This window comes from Pristis pectinata, chromosome 17 (genome assembly GCF_009764475.1).
Source record: "Pristis pectinata isolate sPriPec2 chromosome 17, sPriPec2.1.pri, whole genome shotgun sequence".
In the NCBI taxonomy this organism is placed as follows: domain Eukaryota; kingdom Metazoa; phylum Chordata; class Chondrichthyes; order Rhinopristiformes; family Pristidae; genus Pristis; species Pristis pectinata.
In genome coordinates, this window is record NC_067421.1 from 13,440,607 (window position 1) to 13,465,152 (window position 24,546).

General features: G+C 40.6%; 1 protein-coding gene across 6 annotated transcripts in view; it reads left to right on the forward strand.

Annotated features, from left to right (window-relative positions):
• Window positions 1-24,546, forward strand: part of rnf10 (ring finger protein 10) — a 41,754-nt gene continuing 17,208 nt past the window's right edge. For 3 of the 6 annotated variants that reach the window (XM_052031863.1, XM_052031866.1, XM_052031867.1), the window contains exons 1-8: window positions 1-451; window positions 9,005-9,195; window positions 9,467-9,675; window positions 10,725-10,815; window positions 16,364-16,548; window positions 18,345-18,478; window positions 19,723-19,886; window positions 22,127-22,261. In XM_052031863.1, the coding sequence (XP_051887823.1) occupies window positions 358-451; window positions 9,005-9,195; window positions 9,467-9,675; window positions 10,725-10,815; window positions 16,364-16,548; window positions 18,345-18,478; window positions 19,723-19,886; window positions 22,127-22,261 (1,203 nt within the window). In that variant the 5' untranslated portion in view covers window positions 1-357. The remainder of the gene's footprint in view (window positions 452-9,004; window positions 9,196-9,466; window positions 9,676-10,724; window positions 10,816-16,363; window positions 16,549-18,344; window positions 18,479-19,722; window positions 19,887-22,126; window positions 22,262-24,546) is intronic. The other 3 variants (XM_052031865.1, XM_052031868.1, XM_052031869.1) reach the window with 1 other exon arrangement.

Genomic DNA, 24,546 nt, shown 5'->3' on the forward strand with positions numbered 1-24,546 from the left:
TCCGCGGCGCTTGTGGCGACCCGTCGCCGTTGCTGAGAGGCTGGTGCTGGTGTCGGAGGGACCGCGGCCTGACTCACTGACGCCGCTGCAGGAGCGCGGGGTGGGGGTCAACTGACGCAGCTGGACCCCTTGCACTCACCTCAAAGGGCTTGCTTCGAGCCAAGTCCGTCCCCCACCCCACCGTCCGCTCCGTTTGTATCTCGGCTCCGCTCCTGTTTTACCTTCGCCATTTTCAGACTGGTCACGATGCAGAGGTCGCCATGATGCAGATTAAAGTCAGGCCCAGTTACGCGATGCCCTGTGGAAAACCGGTTGGCACAACCAGCCACGTCGTTCCCATTGAGCTGTCGGAAGCCGATGCTGGAAAATCCAGATATGGAAAAGAAGTCTGCGCGATCCGCTTCGGCAGGGCCCACCAAGGCGCCGCCCTCGGACAGTAAAGCCAAACAAGGTAGGAGCGCCCAGGCCGCTCCCTCCCAGCGCAGGCAATGTTTACATTGTGGCCGGCGGGTGTTAAAGGACGCACCCGTCGCCGCGCCGCCACCTCTCGCCAGGATTGTTCGTGGAGGCAATCTGCTGGAGGAACTCAGCGGGTCGAGCCGCCTCTGTGGGAGGAGAGGACTTGTCGACGTTTGAGTCCTGATGCAGGGTTTCGTCCCCGAAACGTCAACAGTTCCTTTCCTCCCACCGATGCTGCTCGACCCGCTGAGTTCTTCCAGCGGATTGTTGGTGCTCCATATTCCAGCAAGTGTAGTCTCCCCTGTCTCCATTGTTTGTGGAGGCCCCTGATTCAGAAGGTTGTGGTTTCAAAGGCCACTGCCGACACTTGAGTGTAGGGTCTCGGCTTACCCTCTGGTGTCGCACAAAGGGAGCGCTCGCTTTCAGGCTGCTTTTAAACGAGAAGTTAAATTGAAGCTCTTGAGTGAACACCAAACATCCTCGATGATGAGCAGGGAGTTCTGCTAGCTGTCTCGATGGTTGTTTATCTATCAGTTTCATATCCACAGTTCATATAGTTTAGAATGTATTACTTGGCGGGACTCTTGTATGTTCGAGCAGGTTTTGTTTGATTGCTGCATCTCGTATGTTTTTGAATAAAGTTATTTGGACTGAATTTGTGTTTTTTTTGAAAGGTCTAATCGACCCAAGGCACTAATGATTAACTATCAAGGTTTTAATTTTGGGGGGGGGGGGTTTAAATATTAAGCTTATAATTTACCTTTAAATCTTGACCAACGGTAAGATTGATGGTTTTGGAAAGTAATCCATTAGGAAACTAAGAAGCTGTTTTACTGGATTGGAACATGTAAACATGGATTGGATGACTACTTGGCAGACCATCTGAGTTTGCACTTGTCACTGTGAGCTTTTGGTTGTCTGTCACAAATTCTCCGTCCCACTTGCAAATTTGACCCTGTCTTTGGTCTCTTGCATTGTTTCATTGAAGCCCAACATGAAGTCAAGGAACTGCATCTCATCTAATGACTTGGTATGATCCTCGAGACTCAACATTAAACTTAACAATTTCACAGACTAACTTTTCCAGTATTTTAGAAATGCCCAATTCTTGTCCAAGGTCATGCAAAAAAACCTGTAGGTTATGGAAATCAGAAATAAAAACAAATGCTGGAAATACTCAGGTCAAGCAGCATCTGTGGAAACAGAAACAGTCAATATTTCAGGTTGAATACTTTTTTTCACAACTGAGAAAGAGAAAACCAACTCGTTTTAAATTGCAGAGTAAGTGGGAGAGAGATGGTTAAAGTGAGGCCAGGGTTACCATGGGAAAAAGTCATAGAAATAATCCAGTGGCTAGTTAACAGGGCAGAGAGAAAATTAAAAGATATAAAGTGAGGGTAGTTAGACAGCAGGAACACAGTTTTGAAATGCAGGGCTGCAGGATGTGCCCAACAGGTTAAGCTGTGCTGATAGGAAAATCCAAGCCAATATTACAGATCAATGATCTGCAGTAGAACTAGTAAGTTCTGACAGAAATGGTGAGTTATCTGAAATGGTAGGATTTAATATCAAGTATAAAAGGCTGCCCATGCCCAAATGAGTTGTATTATGTTTCAAGTTCGATGTGATGACAGATTGGTCAGAGTGGGTTGAGAAAAATGGAAAGCAACAGGGAACTCTAGTTGCTCCTGCTGATTGAGTTCGGGTGCTCTGCAAAGTGGTCACCCAAACTGCTTTTGGTTCTGATGTGAAGGAGAACACAATGAACATGGAATGCAGTTTACTAGATTGGAAGATGTGTAAGTGAATCATTGCCTCACTTGGAAGGTCTGCTGGGTCTCAGGGTGGTGGGAGGGGAAGAGGTTAATGGACTGTTGATAAATCTCCTTTGGTTGCATGGGAAAGTGTGATGAGAAGGGCAATGATTGGAAGTAGACTAGGGAGTTGTCCTTAATTTTAGGAGGGGAAGTGTCTGGTGGTGGGAATCTCATTGAAGCAAGCAGAAATTCCAAAAGATGACCTGTTGAATGTGGAGTGGTGGGTGGAAAGTGAGGAACAGGGAAGCTGTATACTTACTTTCATTCAGGAGGGGAGGGGATACAAACAGAATTGTGGAAAATAGGGGAGGTGCGGTCAAGGGCTCTGTCAACCATGTTGGAGGGGTAACCATGGAAGAAAGAAATCTGAGTACTGTGGAAAATTTTGCCATGAAAATAAGCAGGTCTCCAAATAATGGATGAGCTGGGAGAAATGGAGTTCTTGCAGGGGAGAGGTTGGGAGGAAATTTCAGTAGTAGCTGTGGGGGGGGGGGGGTTTGTATATTTGTCTCTCCTTTGTACCTTTTTAAAAGAACCATTTCCTTCATGACTCCCTGGTCTGCTCTTCTGTCCCCACCAACCGCTCCTTTCTTGCTGTACTCTCCCATACAGTCTCAGGACATGCAACACTTCCCTTTTCATCTCTTCCCTTTCCACCACCAGGCACTCAACAGTCCCTCCAAATGAAGCAATAATTTACTTACATTTCTTCTAATCTATACTGCAATCAATGTTCACTAGTGGTTTCCTCTACATTGGTCCTGTCACAAATCTGTGACCAGCAAGCCCCCTCCACCCTAGTACTACCACCATTTGTCATTCTTTTTGTCCACTTTTTCACATGCATATCTATTGTTCTCTCCACTGTTCCTTTCTAACTTATCCTAAATCTGATGAAAGGTCATTGACCTGAAAGGTTAATTTTGTCCTTGCAGATCCAACAATTTTTATTCTTATAATGTATATGAATCCTTAGAGAGATTTAATGCAGAATGCATGACAGCTTTGTGGAATACCTCTGCAGATTGCAAGTATGACTCTAAGCTTCTGGTCACCTGGTTCTCCACCCCACTCTGACAATCCTTGGCTTCCTACGCTGTAATAATCAACAAAAACGGGAATAAGACCATCTTTTGACAAGGCAGTTTGCAATCTTTGGGATTCAACCAGGATGATTCAGCAATGATTACAAAAAGTAATTTTACTGCCACTTACACAATCATTAGTTCCGTCTTTTACTTTGTGCCATCGTCCCTTTTGTCATGTAATGTCCTGCCTTTTACTCTAATGCAGAATGAAGAACAGTTCAACACTGGAACAGGCCCTTCAACAATATCCACATTAACCTAAACTAATCTCATCTACCAGCACGTGGTCCATATTCCTCCATTCCCTGTCTGTTCATGTACCTGACTGCCTCTTAAACATTGCTATCATAAAAGTTTCCTTTTTATTTCCTATTCTCTCTTCATTCCCCTTCCCTGCTGCTGTTTGCCTAAAATCAGTTGTGTATCTTAACTTTTTTCCAATTTTGATGAAAAGTCATTGACCTAATATGTTAGGTTGGATATAAATGCCTCAGTTCTCTGGGGAACTATTGGAGTTTCCTCGTGGGGGTGCCGCATGACAGGATTTGTGCAAGTGACCTTCCTGCCATGCGTGGCCTTTGCTATAGAGTATTGGTCAGTCCTGCACAGCAGGCTGATGTTGGCAATCTGTCCAATGTAAATTTGGGCCATTTTTTATAGGTCATTAGCAAGCATGCAAGGCTTGGTGTTGGCAGAAAATCTCAGCTACTGCTAGGTTCTCCATAGATATTGGCTTTACTGAGTACTTCCAGCATTTTCTGTATTTTTTTTCCAGTACGTGCAATATATACCTAGTATGTACAATTTCTTCCTCTGTTTATCTATTTGCATATGTGGGAGCAAAGCTACAGTACTACTTGCATGGGGTGGAAGAAGATGCCATTGACCTTTAATGTGTGGAAAAATTAAGCATCCTATTACCATAAATAGGATATTTTCAATCATTAGGGCCAAGATTCACCATCACTGCATTTGTGACCAATCAATATTATGAATAATTTCAATTTTGCAATTCCTGTTGCTATTTGAAACGAAACTTTCTATCCTGAGTTATTATATTTCATCAAACCCAAAATTATTGAAGGTTACTTGTGAGGTAGAGAATTCTGATAATTCTCAATACTTCGAAGTGCTTGATGCCTATCATGAGATTTTTGCTTCCTAGTTCTAGATATCTATGAGAGGAATTATCCTTGCAGCATCTACCTGCTAAGCCCTTTAAGCATTTTGTTTATCTTAATAAGATCACTTCTCAGTCTTCCAAACTCCAGTGAATTTTGGCCCAGTCTGCTCAATCTTTGTCTAAAGGCAACCTCTTCATTTCCAAGGGAGAAGCATACTAAGGGGAGGATGAGGCAACCATGGCTGACAAAGGAAGTCAGGGACAGTATAAAAGTAAAAGGAAGCATACAATATGGCAAAGGTTAGTAGGAAGCCTTTAAAAACCAACAAGAGGACAACCAAAACAAAAGCAATTTGGGGGGGGGGTGGGGGAGGAAAGATATGAAATGAGTGTAAACTAGCCAATAATAGAGATGGCCAATGTGTTTTGTTTTTAAAGATGCATTAAAGGTGAGAGAGGTGAGAGAGGTAAGAGTGGACATTGGACCACGCTGGAGAAGTAGTAATTGGGAACAAAGAAATGGCAGAGGAACTGATTAGGTATTTTGCGTCAGTGTTCACAGTTGAAGACATGAGTAACATGTCAGAAATTCAAGTGAGTCGGGGCAGAGGTGAGAGCTTTGGCCGTTACTAAGGAGAAGGTGCTGGGGAAGCTAAAAGGCCTGAAGCTGGATAAATCGCCTGGACCAGATGGACTACCCCCAGAGTTCTGAAGGAGATAGCTGAAGAGATGTGGAGGCACTTCTAATGATCTTTCAAGCTTCACTGGAGTCGGGAAGGGTCCCAGAGGACTGGAAAATTGCAAATATAACACCCCTATTTAAGAAGGGAGGGAGGAAATTATAGGCCAGTTAGCCTGACCTCAGTGGCTAGTAAGATTTTAGAGTCCGTTATTAAGGAGGACATTTCGGAGTGCTTGGAAGTAGGGTGAGGTTGGCCCGGTTTCATTAAGGGGAGATCTTGCCTGACACATCTGTTAGAATTCTTTGGGGAGGTAACAAGCAGGTTAGACAAAAGAGTCAGTGGACATTATTTACTTGGATTTTCAGAAGGCCTTTGACAAGGTGCTGCACATGAGGCTGCTAAACAAGGTAAGAGCCCATGGTGTTAGAGGCAAGGTGCCAGCATGGATAGAAGATTGGCAGACTGGCAAGAGGCAGAGTAGTCCTTTTTGGGATGGCTCCCAGTAACTAGTGGAGTTCTGCAGGGGTCAGTGTTGGGACTACAACTTTTCACTTTGTACATTCATGATCGGGATGAAGGAACTGATGGCATTGTGGCCAGGTTTGCAGATGATCAACGTAGATGGAGGGACAGGTAATGTTGCGGAGGCAGGGAGTCTGCAGAAGGACTTGGACAAGTGAGGAGGGTGGATAAAGAAGTGGCAGTTGGAATACGGTATGAGGAAGGGTAAGGTTTTGCACTTTGGTAGGAAGAATAAAGGTGTAGACTATTTTCCAAATGAGGAGAGAATTCAGAAATTGGATCTGCAGAGGGACTTGGGAGGCCTAGTTCAGGATTCCCTTAAGATTAACTTGCAGGTTGAGTTGATAATAAGGAAGGCAAATACAATGTTAGCATTCATTTTGAGAGGATTAAAATATAAAAACCAAGATGTACCGTTGAAGCTTTGTAAGGTGTTGGTTAGACCACATTTGGAATATTGTGAGCAGTTTTGGGCCCCGTATTCCAAGGAAAGATGTGCTTGGCCCTGGAGAGGGTCCAGAGGAGGTTCACAAGAATGATCCTGGGAATGAAAGGCTTAACGTATGAGAAGCACTTGACAGCTCTGGGCCTGTACTCGATGGAGTTCAGAAGGATGAGTGGGGATCTCATTGAAACCCACCTGAATACTGAAAGGCCTGGATAGAGTGGATGTGGAAGAGAATGTTTCTATTAGTAGGAGAGCCTAGGATCTGAGGGCACAGCATAAAGGGGCATCCCTTTAGAACTGAGATGGAGGAATTTCTTCAGCCAAAGGGTGGTGAATCTGTGGAATTCGTTGCCATGGAGGGCTGTGAAGACCAAGTCATTGGGTGTATTTAAGATGGAGATTGATGGGTTCTTGATTAGTAAGGGGATTAAGGGTTATGGGGAGAAGGCTGGAGAATGGGGTTGAGAAAAATCAGCCATGATTGAATGGCAGAGTAGACTCGTGCACTGAATGGCCTAATTCTGCTCCTATATCCTGTGGCCTTATTCTCAGGAATCAGTCTAGTGTGCGTTTGCTGCATTATCTCCAAGGCTAATTTATCCTTGGAGACTGAAACTTGTATGCATCACTTCACCTCTGGCATCCCTAAAACCTGGTGCAGTTGCAGGGGATCTTCTCTACTTTTGTACTCCATCTTGCATTAAAGGCCAACATTTAATTTGCTTTTCCAATTGCATGGTAGACTCCCATGGCAACATTTTTTATACAAGTTTGAGGACCCTGGGTCTTCAAACATTTAATAGTCTCACACCATGTAAGTAATATGTTCTACTGCTCTTCCTACCAAGTGGGCAACTTTGCATTTCTCTCATTATCCTAAAGTTGCTACTTGACTTATCTATATCTTATGAAGACTGTTCCGTCACAACTTGCTTTCCTATCCACCTTTTTTCCCAGTGAGGGTACATAACGCTTGGTCCCTGAAAGGCATTAATAGCTGATGCCCCAACACTAATTTGTGTACGCATTACAGATTGCCAACCTGAAAGTGACCCATTTACCACTTGTTTTCTGTCAGTTAACAAAATGTCCATTGATGCTAATACATTCAATCCCACAGGTCCTTTTGTGGCATCACATTGGGATGGAATAATGGCACAGCTAGTAGAGCTGCTGCTTCACAGCACCAGTATCCTGGGTTCAAGCTTGGTTTTTAGTGTTGTTTGGTGGAATTTGCATGTTCTCTCTGGGTTGCATGGGTTTCTTCCCATATTCCAGTCACACAGGTTGCTAGGTCAATCAGCCACTTTAAATAGCCTGTAGTATGTCAGTGGTTGGTAAGATTTTGAGGAGTTGATGGTAATATATGGAGAATACTTGAAGAATGGCATTGCTCTGAGCTGGCACAGACTCAGTGGGCAATATGGCCTCTTTCTATGTCATGTGAAATTGTAGAAATCCCTTGGAATTCCAAATTCATCACAACCATTGATTCCTTTTATTTACCCTACTGGTTATAACCAGAAAAAGCTCTTAATTTGCCAAACATTCCCTTTTCTTAAAAACATCTGAACTTTCCTTAATTTTATTACTGTTCTCATTGTCCAGCAGATTGCTCAAGAATAAATGCTAGCATTTTCAGGGAGTCTGTTAGGCCAGTAAACTGTTGGGTCCCTTCTTTCTTTGTCCCTCTCAAATAAGTGTTACATTTGCTGTTTTTTTAATCTGTTAGGATCTTTCAGGAATCCTGAAACTGAATTGATTAACAATGCACCTAGTATTTTGGCAGCAATCTCTTTAAGTAACACTAAGATGTGGATTTTTCGGTCTTTATTTCCATTACTTTGCCTACTTCTGCTGTTTAAGTTCCTCTTTTGCCTCCTGATTGTCTGCTATTATTGGTAAATTTTTATCTTCTGTTAAGATAGACATAATATTTATCATTTCCTTGTTCCCAAGTTTTAACTTCCCTGTCTATTTTTAAGTACTTAGAGATCCTTCAAACTGATTTCACATTTCTTGCTAGTATGCTCTCATTTTGTCCGTCAATCAAGTTTTTAGTTATCGGTTCCTAAATTTCTCCCAATTTATAGACCTACAAATATCCCTCAATTCCACTCCTTCTCCATCCCCTGCTCCACAGGAACTGCACCATTGCTGATGGTCATGGTTTCAGGCCAACTTGCACATTAGTTCTCCTGACTGCATTCTTACCCCAACTACTGGCTGTGCATTTGCAAGAAATCATGACCAGGTAATATGAACTGTTTGAAGAATCTGAATGCATTCTGTTGAAACTGCTATTCAGCTAACCATGGATACATTAAATATAGTGTAGATCTTTCCCTTTTTTTTTCCACAATCTATTTGGAAACCCTTGTTTCCATTGTATTCTTAATTGCTAAAATGGATGTATACCTCTGGTAAGTAAACCTGATAATGATATTAGCTATCCATTACTCCTCTTTGACGATTACTTCTGGTTTTTAAAAACTGTCCCATTCTCCTCATTAGCTTTATAATGAAACATGTCATGATATTTTCTGCAGGTGTTGGTGATTTATTGTTTCTTGAACGTGATTCAGCAATTTGAAGAATGAGTTTCACTCTCAGCACAGTGCTGCAGGATAGACATCTTTTATCACTGCTTTTGTAGGCATCCTTAATATTCTTTAGGAATACAGGTGCAGGCAATGTCTGCATGTAAAATTTGGGCAGTTAAGTAGCTTCATAAGTAGTTTTTTTTAATTGCACCAAAATATTTTGAGCAATTTGCTTGTTTAGCAAGATTCATGGATTTCTCAGTCAGGTTGAAGGTTGTATCCATGAGAATAAAAATGAACAACCTTTTTAAATTTTTTCAGATGGTAAATGTGGAAATGGATCAAGACGCTACAACAGAAAACGAGACCCAGCTTTTCCCAAGAATGAGAATGTATCCAACCAGACCCGCCGCTCCATTCCACAGAAAAGCAAAGCTTTTGACAAGAGACCCCCTGCACGTGGTGCCAACAAATCCTTTAGCACTTCTGGTAATGGTGGTAGACGGGAAGAGGTGAGATTGAATGTTCTCAGTTATCTTTAATTAATAAAGAAGCATGATGCAGTGCAGAGAGTAGTTAATATTTCTGAGATCTGTTAGCAAAACAAAATCTTAACTTCCTTTTGAGTTGGCATTTTACCCTAACCCCAAAGAGGAAAGATTTCAAGCTCAAGTCTGAACTATAGTGCAAGATTTATTGAACCTAAAGCAGCACACAATAACTGATCAAGTAAGGAAGAGCAATTTATTGGAAATTAATGGGTTGCTTTTCTTCTATCTGCAGGTAGCAGAGGTGCAACGGGCAGAGTTCAGCCCTGCCCAGTTTACTGGTCCTAAGAAGATAAGCCTAAACCACTTGTTAAATTTTACATTTGAACCTCGTGGACAGTCAGGGTCACATTATGATGGCAGTTCTCATGGACACTGGGGTAAAAGAAACAAGTGGGGACATAAGCATAAGCCATTCAACAAGGAGCAGTTTCTGCAGGCCAAGTAAGTAAAGTGACATGAATTCAGTGACTTGAATTGTTCACTTTGATTTGAATAGTGGTGTACAGATTTCAAATGGACTGATTTTCAGGATATTTAGCAACGAATGTCAACGTGGCTCTTTATTTTGACAGAGTTTTTTTAACTGCTCAATTTTGTTTATCAGTTGTGCCAGCAATTGAAAACTGTTTCTTGCATTTGGCACTGATCTTATGAATTTAAATTTAGTAGATTAAAACTCAATACACTCACTGATATACATGGCACACTTTGGGCCAAAGCATTCCATTTTCCCCACCAGCTGTTTTTTTGACTGAAAGTAAAAAGGTGTTGAATATTGCCGATGTTCACAAAGGTGCCTTCCTTGTTTTAAGTGATGTTGATAAGTAGGATTGGAAGGCATGTTTATTTTCTAACTGTTTTGTGTGAATAAAATTTGAAATTGTTTGCTTTGATACAGCTTTAGTTTTTTAAAGTCCATAGCGGTATTTGGAAAAACATATGTAGGTAAATTGCAGAAGAGTGTAAAAAGCAATAGGGTTGTGGGGTAGGAGATTTTAACTTTCCCCATTATTGACTGGAATTGCGTAGTTCAAGGGGCTTGCATGGGGAGAAATATGTAAAATGAATTCAAGAGGGTTTTCTGAAACAGTATGCATAGAGGGAAATGGGGCTAATATGGGCAAGTGGGATTAACATCGATGGGTATCATGGTTGGCATGGACAAATTTGGCAGAAAGGGTTTGTTTCTGTGCTGTACATTTGATTTTATGAAAATATGCTGGATATTTGTTCCCAAGAGTTTTTTGTAGATATGTGCAGAATTCATGAAGGCAAGTTGGATGAATCTCTGTATTGTTCCTTTCAAATAATTGTTACTTTGTATTGCTGATCTATTAAGATCTGTCTATGTACCTCAATAGTGTGTTTGGCACATAAGACATCAGGGATTAAGAATAGTAAAAGGATTGCAAATGTTAAATATCTATTCTAAAGTTTTTAATTTAAGTTAATGGGTTTTGTTGGCTAACTGCCCATCTTTTCTATTCAAGCTGTCAGTTTGTGGTTTCTGAAGAGCAGGACTACAGTATTCACTTTGCTGACCCAGATACATTGGTGAACTGGGACTTTGTACAGCAGGTGGTAAGTATTTTTGTATTTGGGATAGTAAGGATGGTTTGTTCTCAGTATCCCTTGGTGGATTGCAAAACAAAAAATGGGTCCACCCCAGAATACAAATCTAATTTCACTGTCAAAAGCTTTTGAAACTGTTTAGGATGCTTTGGAAGTTCTCTTTTTCAGTTGACTTTGCAGTCTCTGTAAACATGATGTTCTGCCAATGATTCAGAGAACTCTATCCATTAAGGATTCTGACTCTTCATATTCACATGCAGTTTTCAGTGCAACTTGCACTCCTCGGTTCTAAATTGCTATTTAGTGTGTAATCCATAGCAAGATAGTTTTCCATTACAGTGAAACATGTTTCATTGGATGCTTTCATATACTTGCCTAGTTTCCTTTCAAGAGCAAACAGAATTGATGATATTCCTGAAAACCTGAAATGAACTGGATAAAATAGTTGTGGAGTTGTATAGCCCAGAAACAAGCCCTTCGGCCCATCATGTCCATGCAGACCAAGTACCCATCTATATTAATCCCATTTATCAGTCCTTGGTCTGTCGCCTTCTATATCTGGATGATTCAAGTGTTCATCCAAGTACTTTTTTTAAACGTTGTAAGAGGACCCACCTTCACCTCAGGCAGTTTGTCCCAGGATGTAACCACCTAGGTGAAAAAAAAAGCTCCTGATTCCCTTGAATCCTTTTACTCATCACTTTAAACCTATGCCCTCTGGTTTTAGATGGCTCTGTTAGAGGGAAAAGGTCCTCACTATCCACCTTATCTATGCCCCTCATAATTTTGTACTTCTCTGTCAGGTTCCCCCTTGGCTTCTTCTGCTGAGGGATACAAACCCAGTCTATCCAGTCTCTCCTCGTAATTGAAACATTCTATCCCATGCAACACCTGATAAATCTTTTCTGTGCATGCTTCAGTGCAATTATGTCCTTTGGTGTAATGAGCAGAACTGCTTGTACTGTTCCAGCTGTGGCCTAACCAAAGTTTTAAAAAGTTGTACCGTGACTTCCATGATCTTGTACTCTGTGCTTTGGTTAATGAAGGCCTGAATGCTAACTTCAACTTGTGTGCTGTTCTGCCACTTTCAAGGATCTATGGACTTGTACACAATGATCCCTCTGTTCCTCAGTACACCCTAGGGACCTAGCATTCATGATGTACTCCTACCTTCCAAGGTGCATCACTTCACACTTAAATCTTTCATTTTGTTTCTCCCCCCCAGTTTACTAGCTGATCAATGTCATTCTGTAGCCTAAGACTACCCTCTTCACTATTGATAATAGGGCTAATTTTTGTCATTTGCAAACTTACAAATCATACATCCTACATTCACATCTAAGTCATTAATGTATTTAACAAACAAAGGGTCTCAACATCAATCCCTGTGATACACTACTGGTCACAGGCCTCCAATCATAATGGCAACCCTCCACCATTGCCCTCTGCCTCCCATTGCAAGCCAATTTTGGATCCAGTTTGCTAACTTGCCTTGGATCTCATGGGCTGTAAACTTTTAGACCAGATTCTTGTCAAGGCCTTACTGAAGTCCATGTAGACTACATCAATTGCACTGCTGTTACCTGTGTATTTTGTTACTTCAAAAGACTTGATTACATTAGACAGGATTTCCCATCGACAAAGCTGTGCTGACAAATCCTGATCAACCCCTGCCTTTCCAAGTGTATATTAATCCAGTCCCTCCAGAATTTGTTCCAGTACTTTCCCTATTACCGAGTTAGACTTGCTGGCTTTTTCTCTCATTGATAGCTCCTGTTTTTAAATCCAAGATCAAGACCTCCCTGCTCTGTACTTAGTGCCCCAACTACTGAAGGCAAGCAACCGTATGCTGCCTTTACCAGTGCTGCTCTATGCAGGGATCTTTACATTTGTACACCAAGGTCCCTTTGTTCCTATGGCTCTACAATTTATGGTATATATCCAAGTTTTATTAGAGCGCCCCCCCCCCCACCACCAAAAAAAATGCATCAGCTCACACTTACTGGGATTAAATTCCATCAGCCACTGTCCTGCTCAATTTACCAATATAATTCCATAGCCTATTCTAAGACTACCCTCTTCACTATCCAGAACACCACTCATTTTAGTGTCATCTGCAAACTTACTAATCATACCTCCTGTATTTGCATCCAAATTTTTAATGTATATATCAAATAGCAAGAGTACCAGCATTGATCTCTATGGTACACTGCTGGTTACAGGGTTTCAATTGTAATAGCAATGGTCCACCATCACCCTCCGCCTCTTATTACCAAGCCAATTTTGGATCCATTTTGCCATCTTAACTTGGATCCAATGGGTGCAAACCTTTTGGACCAGCCTTCCATGTGGGACCTTGTCAAAAGCCTCTGAAGTCCATGTAAACAAACTGCACTGCCCTCTCCATTATATTTACCTCCTCAAAGTCAGTCAAGTTTATTGTCGTTTGCACAAGTACATGCACAGGTGCAATGAAGAACTTGCAGCTGCATCACAGGCACATGGCATCATATAAGCAGCATTCACAAGAAAAACACAAATTAAACATAAATTGTACCAAATTTTTTTTTACAAGAAAGAACACAATTAGAACAAAAAAGTCAATTTTAATGACTTAGTGATCCAAGGCAAGTTGGCAATCAAAGTGGTTGTGGTGTTGTAGTGATTAAGGTTGTGCTAGATGGTTCTAGAACCAAATGATTGAAGGGAAGTAGCAGTTCTTGAACCTGGTGACATGGAACTTCAGGCTTCTGTACCTCCTGCCTGATGGTAGTTACAAGAAGATGGCATGGCCCAGATGGTGGGGATCTTTGGATGTTGCCGCCTTGAGGTGGGGAGGGACGTCCCTGTGATGTGTGAGTACACTACTCTCAGCCATCAGTATGTGATGGCTGAGTACACTACTCTCTGCAGCTTCTTGCATTCCTGCATATTCAAATTGCCATATCAGATCATGATGCAACCAGTCAGGATAGTTTTTATAGTTCATCTGTAGATGTTTGTTAGTGTTTGCTGACAAGCTGAGCCTCCTTAACCACCTAAGAAAGTAAAGACTTCCTTGTGATTGCATCTATGTGCTGGGCTCAGGACAGATCATCTGATATGTTAACGCCCAGGAATTTAAAGCTGCTGACTCTCTCCACCACTTTCTCCCAATGTAGACAGGCCCATGTTCACTGCCTTCCCCTTCCTGAAGTCGACAATCAGCTCTAGTTTTACTGACATTGAGTAAGAGGTTGTTGTTGTTGCTGCACCATTCAACCTGGTGTCCTATCTCGCTCCTGTATACTGATTCATCTCTACCTGTGATTTGTCCAAGAACAGTGGTGTTGTTGACAAGTTTATATGGCATTGGAGCTGTGCTTAGCTACAAAATCATGAATGTATAGAGTAGAGCAGGGGGCTAAGCACGCAGGCTTCAGGTGTACCTGTGCTGATAGTCAGTGAGGAGGAGATATGGTTACCAATCCTCACAAATTGAGGTCTGCCAGTGAGGAAGTTGAGTACCCAGTTGCACAGGGAAGTATAGAGGCCCAGGTCTTGAAGCTTGATGAGGTTGGATAGTATGATTGTGTTGAATGCTGAGATGTAGTCAACAAACAGCCTGATGTATGAGTTCCTGTTGTCCAGATGGTCCAGAGCAGAGTGCAAAGCCAGAGAAATTGCATCTGCTGTTGACCTGTTGTGGCAGTTGGCAAACTGAAGCAGATCTGGGTCCTCTGAGGCAGGAGTTGATTTGTGCCATGACCAACCCCTCAAAGCACTTCATTACAGTTGATGCAAGTGCAACTGGATGGTAGTCATTGCGGCAGGTCACCGTGCTCTTCTTGGGCACTGGTATACTAGATGTCTTTTTTTAAAGCAAGAAAAAACTTAATGAAATTAGTCAGACAGGATATCCTACCAACAAATCCATGCTGACTATCCTTGATCAATCCCTGCCTTTCCAATTGTAGCTTAATCCTGTTTCTCCTAAGATCTGTCTTTTTTCCCCAATAATTTCCTACCACTGACATTACATGAACTGCCCTATAATTACCTGTCTTGCCTCAGCTGACCTTCTGGAATAAAGTTACGCATTTGCTGTCATTTAGCATTTCACCTGTTGGCAGCAAAAGATTTAAAAATCTGTTTGGGCTCCAGGAATCTTCTTGTTTCCTGTAGCAGCCTGGGATACATCATCAGGCCTTGGGGATTTGTACACCTGTATGCCCACTAAGATGTCCTTTTCAATATTAACTTGTTCTAGAATATCCTCACCCTCCTCTCCCTGAAATGTGCAACCATAATGTCTTTCTCTGTAGTAAATGAATGTGACAAGTATTCATTTAAGACCTCGCCCAAGTCCTCTTGCTCCATGCACAGATTACCCCTTTGATCCCTCACTCTTTCCCCACTCATTTTGGGAGAAGATTTTTAGTAGAATATCAAATATTCTACTCAACATCAGCACAGACTAGTTAGGCCAAGCAACCTGCTTTGCTGCTGTTTTATCTAAAGTAAAGCACTATTGATCCAGCAGGTTTGAGATTTTGGTGTTGGACTATTTCTGGATTATTGGTTGTTGTTTTTAATACTCCAATACTTTGAATTCTCTTTACTTTAAATGATAGTATAATAAATTTTCCAGTGAACCTGCTTAGTTTAGAGGGGGATAATGGACCTACCATTGAATTTTTTTATTCTGAAATATTTGCCCAGTTTTGGAAAGATCTTTGTTACAACCAGATTTGGAACCTGTGGTCATGGTACTTCAATCAGGAACAAGAATTGCCCTTTTAAATTTGTAGTGAAAACCAATGTATTTAATTGAGAAAATAATTTGAGAGTTTTTAAACTGACTGGCACTCCTTGTGTCCCAGATCCTGAATTTGCAACTATGCCCATCCCTTCAATTCTTATCCTTTTCTTGGCTGAAATGTATTGTATTTTTCATTAGGGCACACTAAGTTTATATGCATTAAAGCCGCCTCTACCATTTCAGTGATCTGGCATGTACATTGAATTTGAATTAAATGTTTTTGCAGCCTAGAACTTGTACATTCACAGGAATTTAAGGGGCAGGGAGGTGATGAGTGAGGGATATTTAAGGACACATGAAGGGGATGGTTGCTGGGGACATCTGTCAGGGCTTTTGGGGGGGGTGGGGGACAGGATTGTCCTCTTGTTGTGCTCTGGGGAGAATGGTTCTGCAGAGGAGGTCATGTCTTCTGGGAGGGATACATGCCTCTGAGAGGACAATGAGTGAGACCTGTTTCCTTTTTGATGAATAAAACCTGTTCTAATGTTTCTAGAGCGTGGTTTAGCTGTATCTTAATTTGTGTGCCCATCCCTGGCACTATAACAAAATCATTTGGTCTCTGTTTTGAGATAGTCAATTGACTTTGTCTCCGTTTCTATAAATGGGTCTTTTTGGGATGAGGGGAGGAATTTCGGATTTCCATTACTAATTACCTAGTTGATGCATCCCCAGTTATTGTTCCGTCAGTTTTGATCCTGTGCTCTGTAATGATGTATTGTTGAGCTTTGGTTACTAACACGTGCCTTTTACTTTTAGCGTATATGTAGCCATGAAGTCCCCTCGTGCCCAATTTGTTTATATCCTCCATCTGTTGCAAAGATAACTCGTTGTGGACACATCTACTGTTGGGCATGTATTCTTCACTATCTGTCCTTGAGTGAAAAGACCTGGGGCAAATGCCCTATCTGTTATGAAGCTGTCCATAAAAAGGAAATCAAGAGGTGAGAGTTGTTTCTCTCAGGTAATATAATTGTATATCTACTAGTTGAAAAGATAGTGCTACATTAAGGAATGAATCAAGCCCCGTTATACTATTGTCAGAAGAAAACCAAATGAGATATGCATTTTACTTTTTGAATAACATTTGCAAAGTTGTAATGTCTTAATCTCTTAAACCTGTTTGGGCACATACTTTTTTCCCCTCACTGGGAGAAAAGAATATGTTTAAATGCTATTTGTATATTCTCAACTGGTCTTGAAGAATTCTCTTGATTAGAACTGCATATATTAGAAAATTATGGCCCAGTTCTCTGATTTTAAAACTGTCAGTTTTAACTGCAGCAATCTTGAAATACATGGTACAGTTTTAAAAGGCTATTTTCATGCGTGGTATACAGAAGTCTATCTATTGCACTCTAATTTGGAAGAGAGACCCAGGCCATTGCTGAAAATGACTGCATTTTTAAGTGTTGAGTGGTTTATGGGAGAAAGCGGGCCATGTGCAGAGCAATCTTGAGTGGAAGAGATTGCACTGAATCTCTTATAACCTCTGGTTTAACTTGTACCTACTATGAACAGCACAATACTAAGCAGATGAAACATTCCCTCACCCTCCCCCCACCAAACTTTGACTCCTTTACATTATCAAAAGAGATGGAATGGATTGTAGATACTACGAGGTTGATAATGCAGCATTGAAAAAGTACATTTGTGCAAGCTTCTTTGCATGTAACTCAAGTTGATTTTTTAAGACTTTTGTTATTGCTATTTCCAAAACCTAGGAAGATACGGCCAAGGCACAGCTGGTGAAGAACATAACAGTTGTGCATTGTCTGCTTTGTATCAAGCAGATAAAGTTGAGAAGTTGTTCACTTGGTGAATCTGGTCTTAAAGGTGCTTTTGTGTGCACAGCTATTAAAATAGATAGTATTTAAATTACTAGGATATTAGAATAAACTCTCTGCTCTCTGTACTTTGGATTTTTTTCTCTGCCTGTATCAAAGGACCTTGTTTTCAAGTGGTATTATTTAAATTGAGAGGATGAGATGAATTTTAATTGGAATACCAATTTTGAAGAAATCCCCATGCAACGATATTTTGTGCAAAGAAAAAAAGCATTGTTTCGATCTGAGCTTTACTAGATTAACATGGTGACTGTCATTTGAAGAATTCATTAATTCTGTTATGTAGGAGTGCACTATTGGCTTGACACAGCCTAATAGTCATTCAGATGAAAGATTGAAATGTCGAAACTTGGTGTGTGTGTATTTGAAATTTCAGTGACTGAACATTCTGATTACGTTTGAAATTTATTAACTTTGTTTTCTTCTACAATTTTTTTTAATAATGCTTACATTTTGTGACAAGATTCTAAGTAAACCCGTCTTGAGTATTTCTCTACCTTTGTACAGGATAAGGCTATTAGCTCTCTTTAACCTCTGACTTTTTAGTCCATAAGTCACCGGCTGATTTGGGTAGCCTGATTCCAGCTAGTGCTGTTTATAATCAATCATCTAGATGTATGATAATGCCATGGCAAATTTCCTAGTGAGGGAGTACATGCCTTCCATTCTGTATCTTATACCCACAGAGCTGAAATTAATATGTTCTTTAACTTGAGATACTGATGCTGTGGCTATAATCCTCTTGTGCCACCCATTCTCATTTTATTTCCAAACCTAGTTCTATTTGTCATTGTAACAGGGGTAAAGATTTAATCCTTGTGGATGTGACCAGTATAGTATCTATGGAACCCTTAGTGATTCATGTAGAGTTAACGTGAGTTGTTTTGTTTCAGTGTGATTGCCATGGAGACTCACCAATATAATGTGGATGATACGATAACCATGCAGTTGATGCGCAGGGAGAAAGGTTCTCTGATGGCTTTACCCAAATCTATGTGGATGAAAGTTGAACCAATTCATTTGGGAGGTTAGTGGAAGAATTGCTTTTCAGGACCCACTAATTCAGGGTCCATCCTGGGAAAAGTATAGGGCAGGTGGTTCAGAATGTATTTAAAATTGTGGCTGATTGAAAAGGTTTTGTAGGGTACAGTTTCAGATGTCCCAATCAACTGGTGTTTAGAGCTGCATAAACATAACATTATTAGCTTGCAGTAATTACATTAGTGCTAAAGTAATGGTTGCATAAAGATAATGGGCAGAATTAAATGCGAACACTTTTATTGGAAGTGTTCTGTACTGTAAGAATTCTAAATCTGTTAAAGAATAATTTAAGCTTTGGATTTATTTAGGTTTGGTATTCTGAATTTGGTCAATTGAATGCTGTGGGCCATATACTGATGGGCAATAAGGAGATATCTATTTTAAAAGCAAAAGATTTGAATTTTACTTGTTACTTTAAGGCTAGAATTGCCCTATTTCCATAAAGGAAAATTCTTAAATTGACTGTACACAGGTTTGTTTGGGGATTTGACATGTATTTCATTAATATATAATTTTAAATTTGCAGATGACCTATAGTGGAATTAAATTTATCTACATTTTTGCTGATATTAGAAACCAGAAGGGAACTGGGACTGCTTTGTTCCATTTCCAGTTGTCATGTGATGCTATTGTGGGAGGTGGCCTTGTATATCTGCATTGACATTTGCTGCACTGATAAAATAGTACTTTGTTAACATTCTCCTCCAAAATGCAATAGGACTGTTTTACTGCAGTAAATCAAGTGCTACATACTTGTCTATTTTGCCCAGTTTCTGTATGATTGTCATTCTTGTGTGACTAGAATGAATAGTTTAAAATAAAACACAACTAATAATGATAACCAACACAGTGACTTTACCAATGAACTGTTAACAGTAGGTAGGCTGCTGCCAAGTTTCCACCTGACCTGGAATTGGATTGGTTGCATCCAGTCTCCCCATGCCACCACTTGCGATTAAGGCTGAAACGCTAGAAGATCTTAATGAATCGCCACCTACTCAAAGTGATATGCAAGGATCCTATTCATAGTTTTTAAAGATTTTCAGATCAAATTAGCTTTCATCTCAAGATGAATGAAATGAGTTCATTCTTTGTCAACCCCACAGTAGTTCACTGGACTTTACACTTTTTGTAGTGATTAGATGGACATTTCATTCTCAACTGAACTTGTTTTTTTTAATTTATTCTTCCTTCCCTGCAAACATGATTATACTTAATTTGACTACATAGTAGATGAAGAACACAGCCAATATTCAAAACTGCTTCTGGCAACAAAGCAGCAAGTAATGCAGCATGTGATAGAAAAGGAGAGAGCAGCTTTACTGAGACAGTATGAAGAGGAAAAAAGTACACCTGAATCTTGCTTCATTGAACTGGCATTGCAAGAATTAAAGGTACCAAAATTATTTTTGTAGGTTGTGCTGCTGTGTGTTCAAAGACTAATTTGTATTCTTATATAATACATGTTTCATAGCAAAATATCCCAAGATACTTCATTAGAGATCAGAAAAAATTGATACTGAGCTTCAAGGTGGTATTGTGGCAGTTAACTTGAGCTTCATTGGCCCATTTCTATACTAGAAAACTATTCTTAAAATGGTTCTGTCAAGCATCTTAGAGAAGAGATATTTGGGAAAGGAATTCCAGAACTTGCAGCCTTGGTGGCTGAAAGTACAGCCATCATTGAGCAATTTTAAACTAATGATCACGAAGCCAGAAGAGTATAGCTATCTCAAAGGATTATGGGGCATGAGTAGATCTGAGATGGGAAGAATTTGAAAATGAGGATGGGAATTTAAAATTGAGGTGCTACTTAACAGCCAATGTATGTTGATAAGCATGGCTAATTCGAGAACAGGACTTAATATAAGTTAGAACATAAACAGCAATGTTTTGGATGATTCAAAATTTAGAGGGTAGAATGAAAAGGGTTGGCTGGAGGTATGGTCTGCAGTGGAATGTCAGTGGATATGGTCAGTTTTAATAAGAATGCGGCCTTGTGGTCTGAATTGTCTGTTAGAGTTCCAAGGTTGAAGAGTCTGATTCCTTTTTAGACTGTTGGCAGCTAAAGGATGGAATGGTAACAAGGGAGAGGTTGGTTAAGGACACCAAAGAAAATAGCTCTGGCCTTCTGAATATTTAGGTGGATGAAATATCTGATTAATCTGATCAATTTAGAAATTGGATGGAACAGAAGAACTCGTATAGTAGAGCATCATGTCATTGGCACACAGGTGAAGACAAGCAGGCTTTCAGATTTTGCTGGAGGTCATCTTCTAGATGAAAGATGGGTAAGACCCAAGGATTGACCTTTGGGGTGGTGATGTGGGTGGTCACTAGAAGTAGTAATAGAAGTGGAATGAGCAGCCACTAGTTACTTAGACTACTGGATGGATAAGAGTGGAACCTACTAAGTGCTGGTTGACTAGGGAGTGGCTTCAGAGGAGGATGATTTGGTCAGTAGTGGAGAGTTAGGATGGACAGAGAGAGATATTTGACATCTAATAGGATGTCTTGTAATTCTAAGGGAGTTTTTAAGATGGTGCAAGTGCTAATTGAGCAGGCTGCTTTCACCTATGTAGTGTCGCGTTCTATCCATCTAGGTATCGTATTTTGTTTTGCTCTTAATTTCCTGTTGGAAAGGCTTAGAGACAAGTAGCTCATTGCAGAAGAGCCAGACATCGACCTGTTTACTTGGAAGAGGACAAAAAGCAACATCGGCTAATATCAGGGCTAAATGGCAAGTTGGGTGGTCAACAGTGTTCTGGGAGTAGAATTGAGAAAGCAGTTCTGAGGCCATGAGGGAAGTTGGAGAATATTGCAAGTTTAGAGGTAGGAAAAATGGCATTGGGGGGGAGGGGGGTGGTGCGGAAGAGGAGGGAAAAATAAGAAATTTGATCCTATAAATTAGGGGAAGGTTCCCAGGACAAAAGGTAAATGAGGATTTTCTCCTGTGATGGAGAACTGGGACTTTGAAGTAGGGAAACAAACCAAATGTGCAAGAAGATTCGAGTTCTTGTGGGTGGGTAGGATGTTGGTGGTGGTCAAGGTAGGATAAGCTGTGGATGATATCTTGCAGATGTAAGGCTTGGTTTGCTAAATCAAAACCAGTAGATGTTTCTTTTTGTTGGGGTTACAAAAATCAAATGCATTGGTTGTACTTGATTTTTTTTCTGTCCTCCTGATTTTTCCTTGTTGTAATACTGTTGCTCTGGCTTAACCATTATAACAAGAATGAATTAAGGACTTGGAAAGTTCACAATGCCATTTTTAAAACCATTGCTACTCTTCACCCTGGTTTGAATTGGTGGAGAGGATCTAATGCAATATAGTATGGGTGAAGGTAGCTGATTCTTGTGGCTGCAGTTTTCTCCCTGCTGTAGATCTTTATCTCCCTCTCTATATTAAAATTAGTAAGGAAAATGATCCAGAAGTTACAATGCTACTGTGGAAAAGTACCGTAATTAGCACCACTCTTTAACCCTGCTATTACTGCAACGTAGCAGGAATTCTGTTAAATGTAGTATGTGATTAAAATATTAGTTTTACTATCAAGACTCCTAAAGTGCAATATTGTATTCTAGATTTTGGAATAGCAGTTTAGTAGTCTTTTCAATGTCTTTTTTAATTGCAGAATCGTGAGCAAGAGTTGCTGGGACCTCCAGAGAAGGAAGTTCTTGACACAATGTTCAAACTTGAGGAATTGATCATTGATTCAGCCACCGTTGTAGAGAACGAAAATAATGGATCCATCAGTGACAAAAACCAAGTTAGTACCAATGTTACAGGCTAATCTTAATTTCATCTTCTATGTCAATAATAATGAAATTTTTAACTGTGCATTTGCTGTTGTTAACTGTGTTTACGTAAACTGGAATGTTTCATCATATCGTACCTAAGCATGAGTCTTTTAGCATTCTTCACACATCTGTCAAAAACAAAACTCTAATTGGAACACCACATTGACCGAAGGAATTTTTCCTTCGAGTATTTTTCCTTGCTTTCCCCAAAGATATTTTTGTTTACACAAAGTGCAGCAGACACCTTTTTTAGTCAAACACGTTATTTTGCTGAGCACTTTTGTGCAGATTGGCAGACTATTTCTGTATCCAACTATATTCTGCCATCACCAAGTACCTGCATACACAGATTACAAGATGGTGGTTAAATGATTAGACTTCAAGTTCGTGTGCCTTTGTGTCTAATTGTAGCTGAGAATGCTAATTCAGTATAGTTGTGATTAATTATAAATACTCTTCCAAAATTCACTAAGCCAATGCATTGCCCCTTGGACTTTTCTCTCAACCCTGAAAACACTGTCCTTAGAAAATTATAAGACCATTCTCTAGACTTTAGACAAAATGTATGCTTCTCTGAATTAATCAATGTAATTTTAAAGGATGAGTTAGTATAATGAGAACCCCTTTCTTGTCCTCCCATCTCCATTTGCAACTGGTGGTGTTCTGTCTGCTTTGAATTATAAAAGCACAAGTTTATTTAGCCCAGTGTGTCTATAGCAGCTCCTCATACTCTTCCCTTGTGTTTCAGCACACTTTTCATTCCCAAGAATATATCAAATTCCATTGAGAAAGTCTGTAAGAAATCTGCTTCCAACACTTTTTAAGACTGTTCCAGATCAAAATAAATCAAAAACAATAAATTGTAGCTGCTGGAAATTGCTAAAATAACAATGCTGCAAATAAGTCAGTTTGCATCAGTGAAGCAAGAGCTAATGTGAACTGTCTTTGTTTTGCAGCTGTTGCCTAGCCTATTGAGCATTTTTAAAATTTTGCTTTGGGATTGTAAATTGCTGCACACATTTTGGTGTTTCCATCTCCTTTTTTTATACCATTGTATTAAATGCGTGCCCTTTAGTTGGACAACCCCTTGCCTGTGCAAAGCATTTTTTTCCAGAATTGCTCAAAATGTTGAATAATTCTCCTAACTTCACAAGATCACAAGATAAGGGAGCAGAAGCAGGCCATCCGGCCCATCGAGTCTGCTCCAAGGAAAAGGGAAAAAGAAATGGGGTGGGGAAAAAAAGAGAGGAAAAAAAAACTATTCTAATCCCATTTGCCAGCCTTATCCCCATATCCCTTGATACCCTGACTATTTAGATATCTGTCTATCTCCTCCTTGAACACCCCCACTGATCTGGCCTCCACTGCTGTGCGTGGCAAGGAGTTCCACAATTTCACCACCCTCTGGGTAAAGAAACTTCTCCTCATCTCTGTCTTGAAACTGTACCCTCTAATTCTAAGATTGTGCCCTCTGGTCCTGGACACGCCCACCAAGGGAAACAGCCTAGCCACATCTACTCTATCCTTACCTGTCAACATTTTAAATGTCGCTACGAGGTCCCCTCTCATCCTTCTGTACTCCAGCGAGTACAGTCCAAGAGCCGACAAACACTCATCGTACTTAAGCCCTTTCATTCCTGGAATCATTCTCGTAAATCTCCTCTGAACCCTCTCCAACGTCAGCACATCCTTCCTAAGATGCGGGGCCCAAAACTGCGCACAGTATTCCAAATGAGGCCTCACTAGCGCCCCGTAGAGCCTCATCAACACTTCCTTACTTTTATACACTATACCTCTCGAGATGAATGCCAACATAGCATTCGCTTTCTTAACCACCGATCCAACCTGGTGGTTAACTTTTAAGGTATCTTGTATAAGTACCCCCAAGTCCCTTTGTACTACCGCACTATCAATCTTCTCTCCTTCTAGATAATAATCTACCCGCTTATTTCTACTTCCAAAGTGTACAACTGCACATTTCTCAACATTGAATCTCATCTGCCATTTTCTTGCCCATTCTCCTAAACTGTCTAGGTCCCTCTGCATTCTTTCTATTTCCTCTATGCTCCCTACTCCTCCACTTATCTTGGTGTCATCCGCAAACTTAGCCACACAACCATTTATTCCATCATCCAAATCATTGATGTACAAGGTAAAAAGGAGAGGCCCCAACACCGACCCTTGCGGCACACCACTAGCTCGTTCCTTTCTAGTCTTTCCATTTATCTACTGTGCACCTATAGAAGAGCTAGAT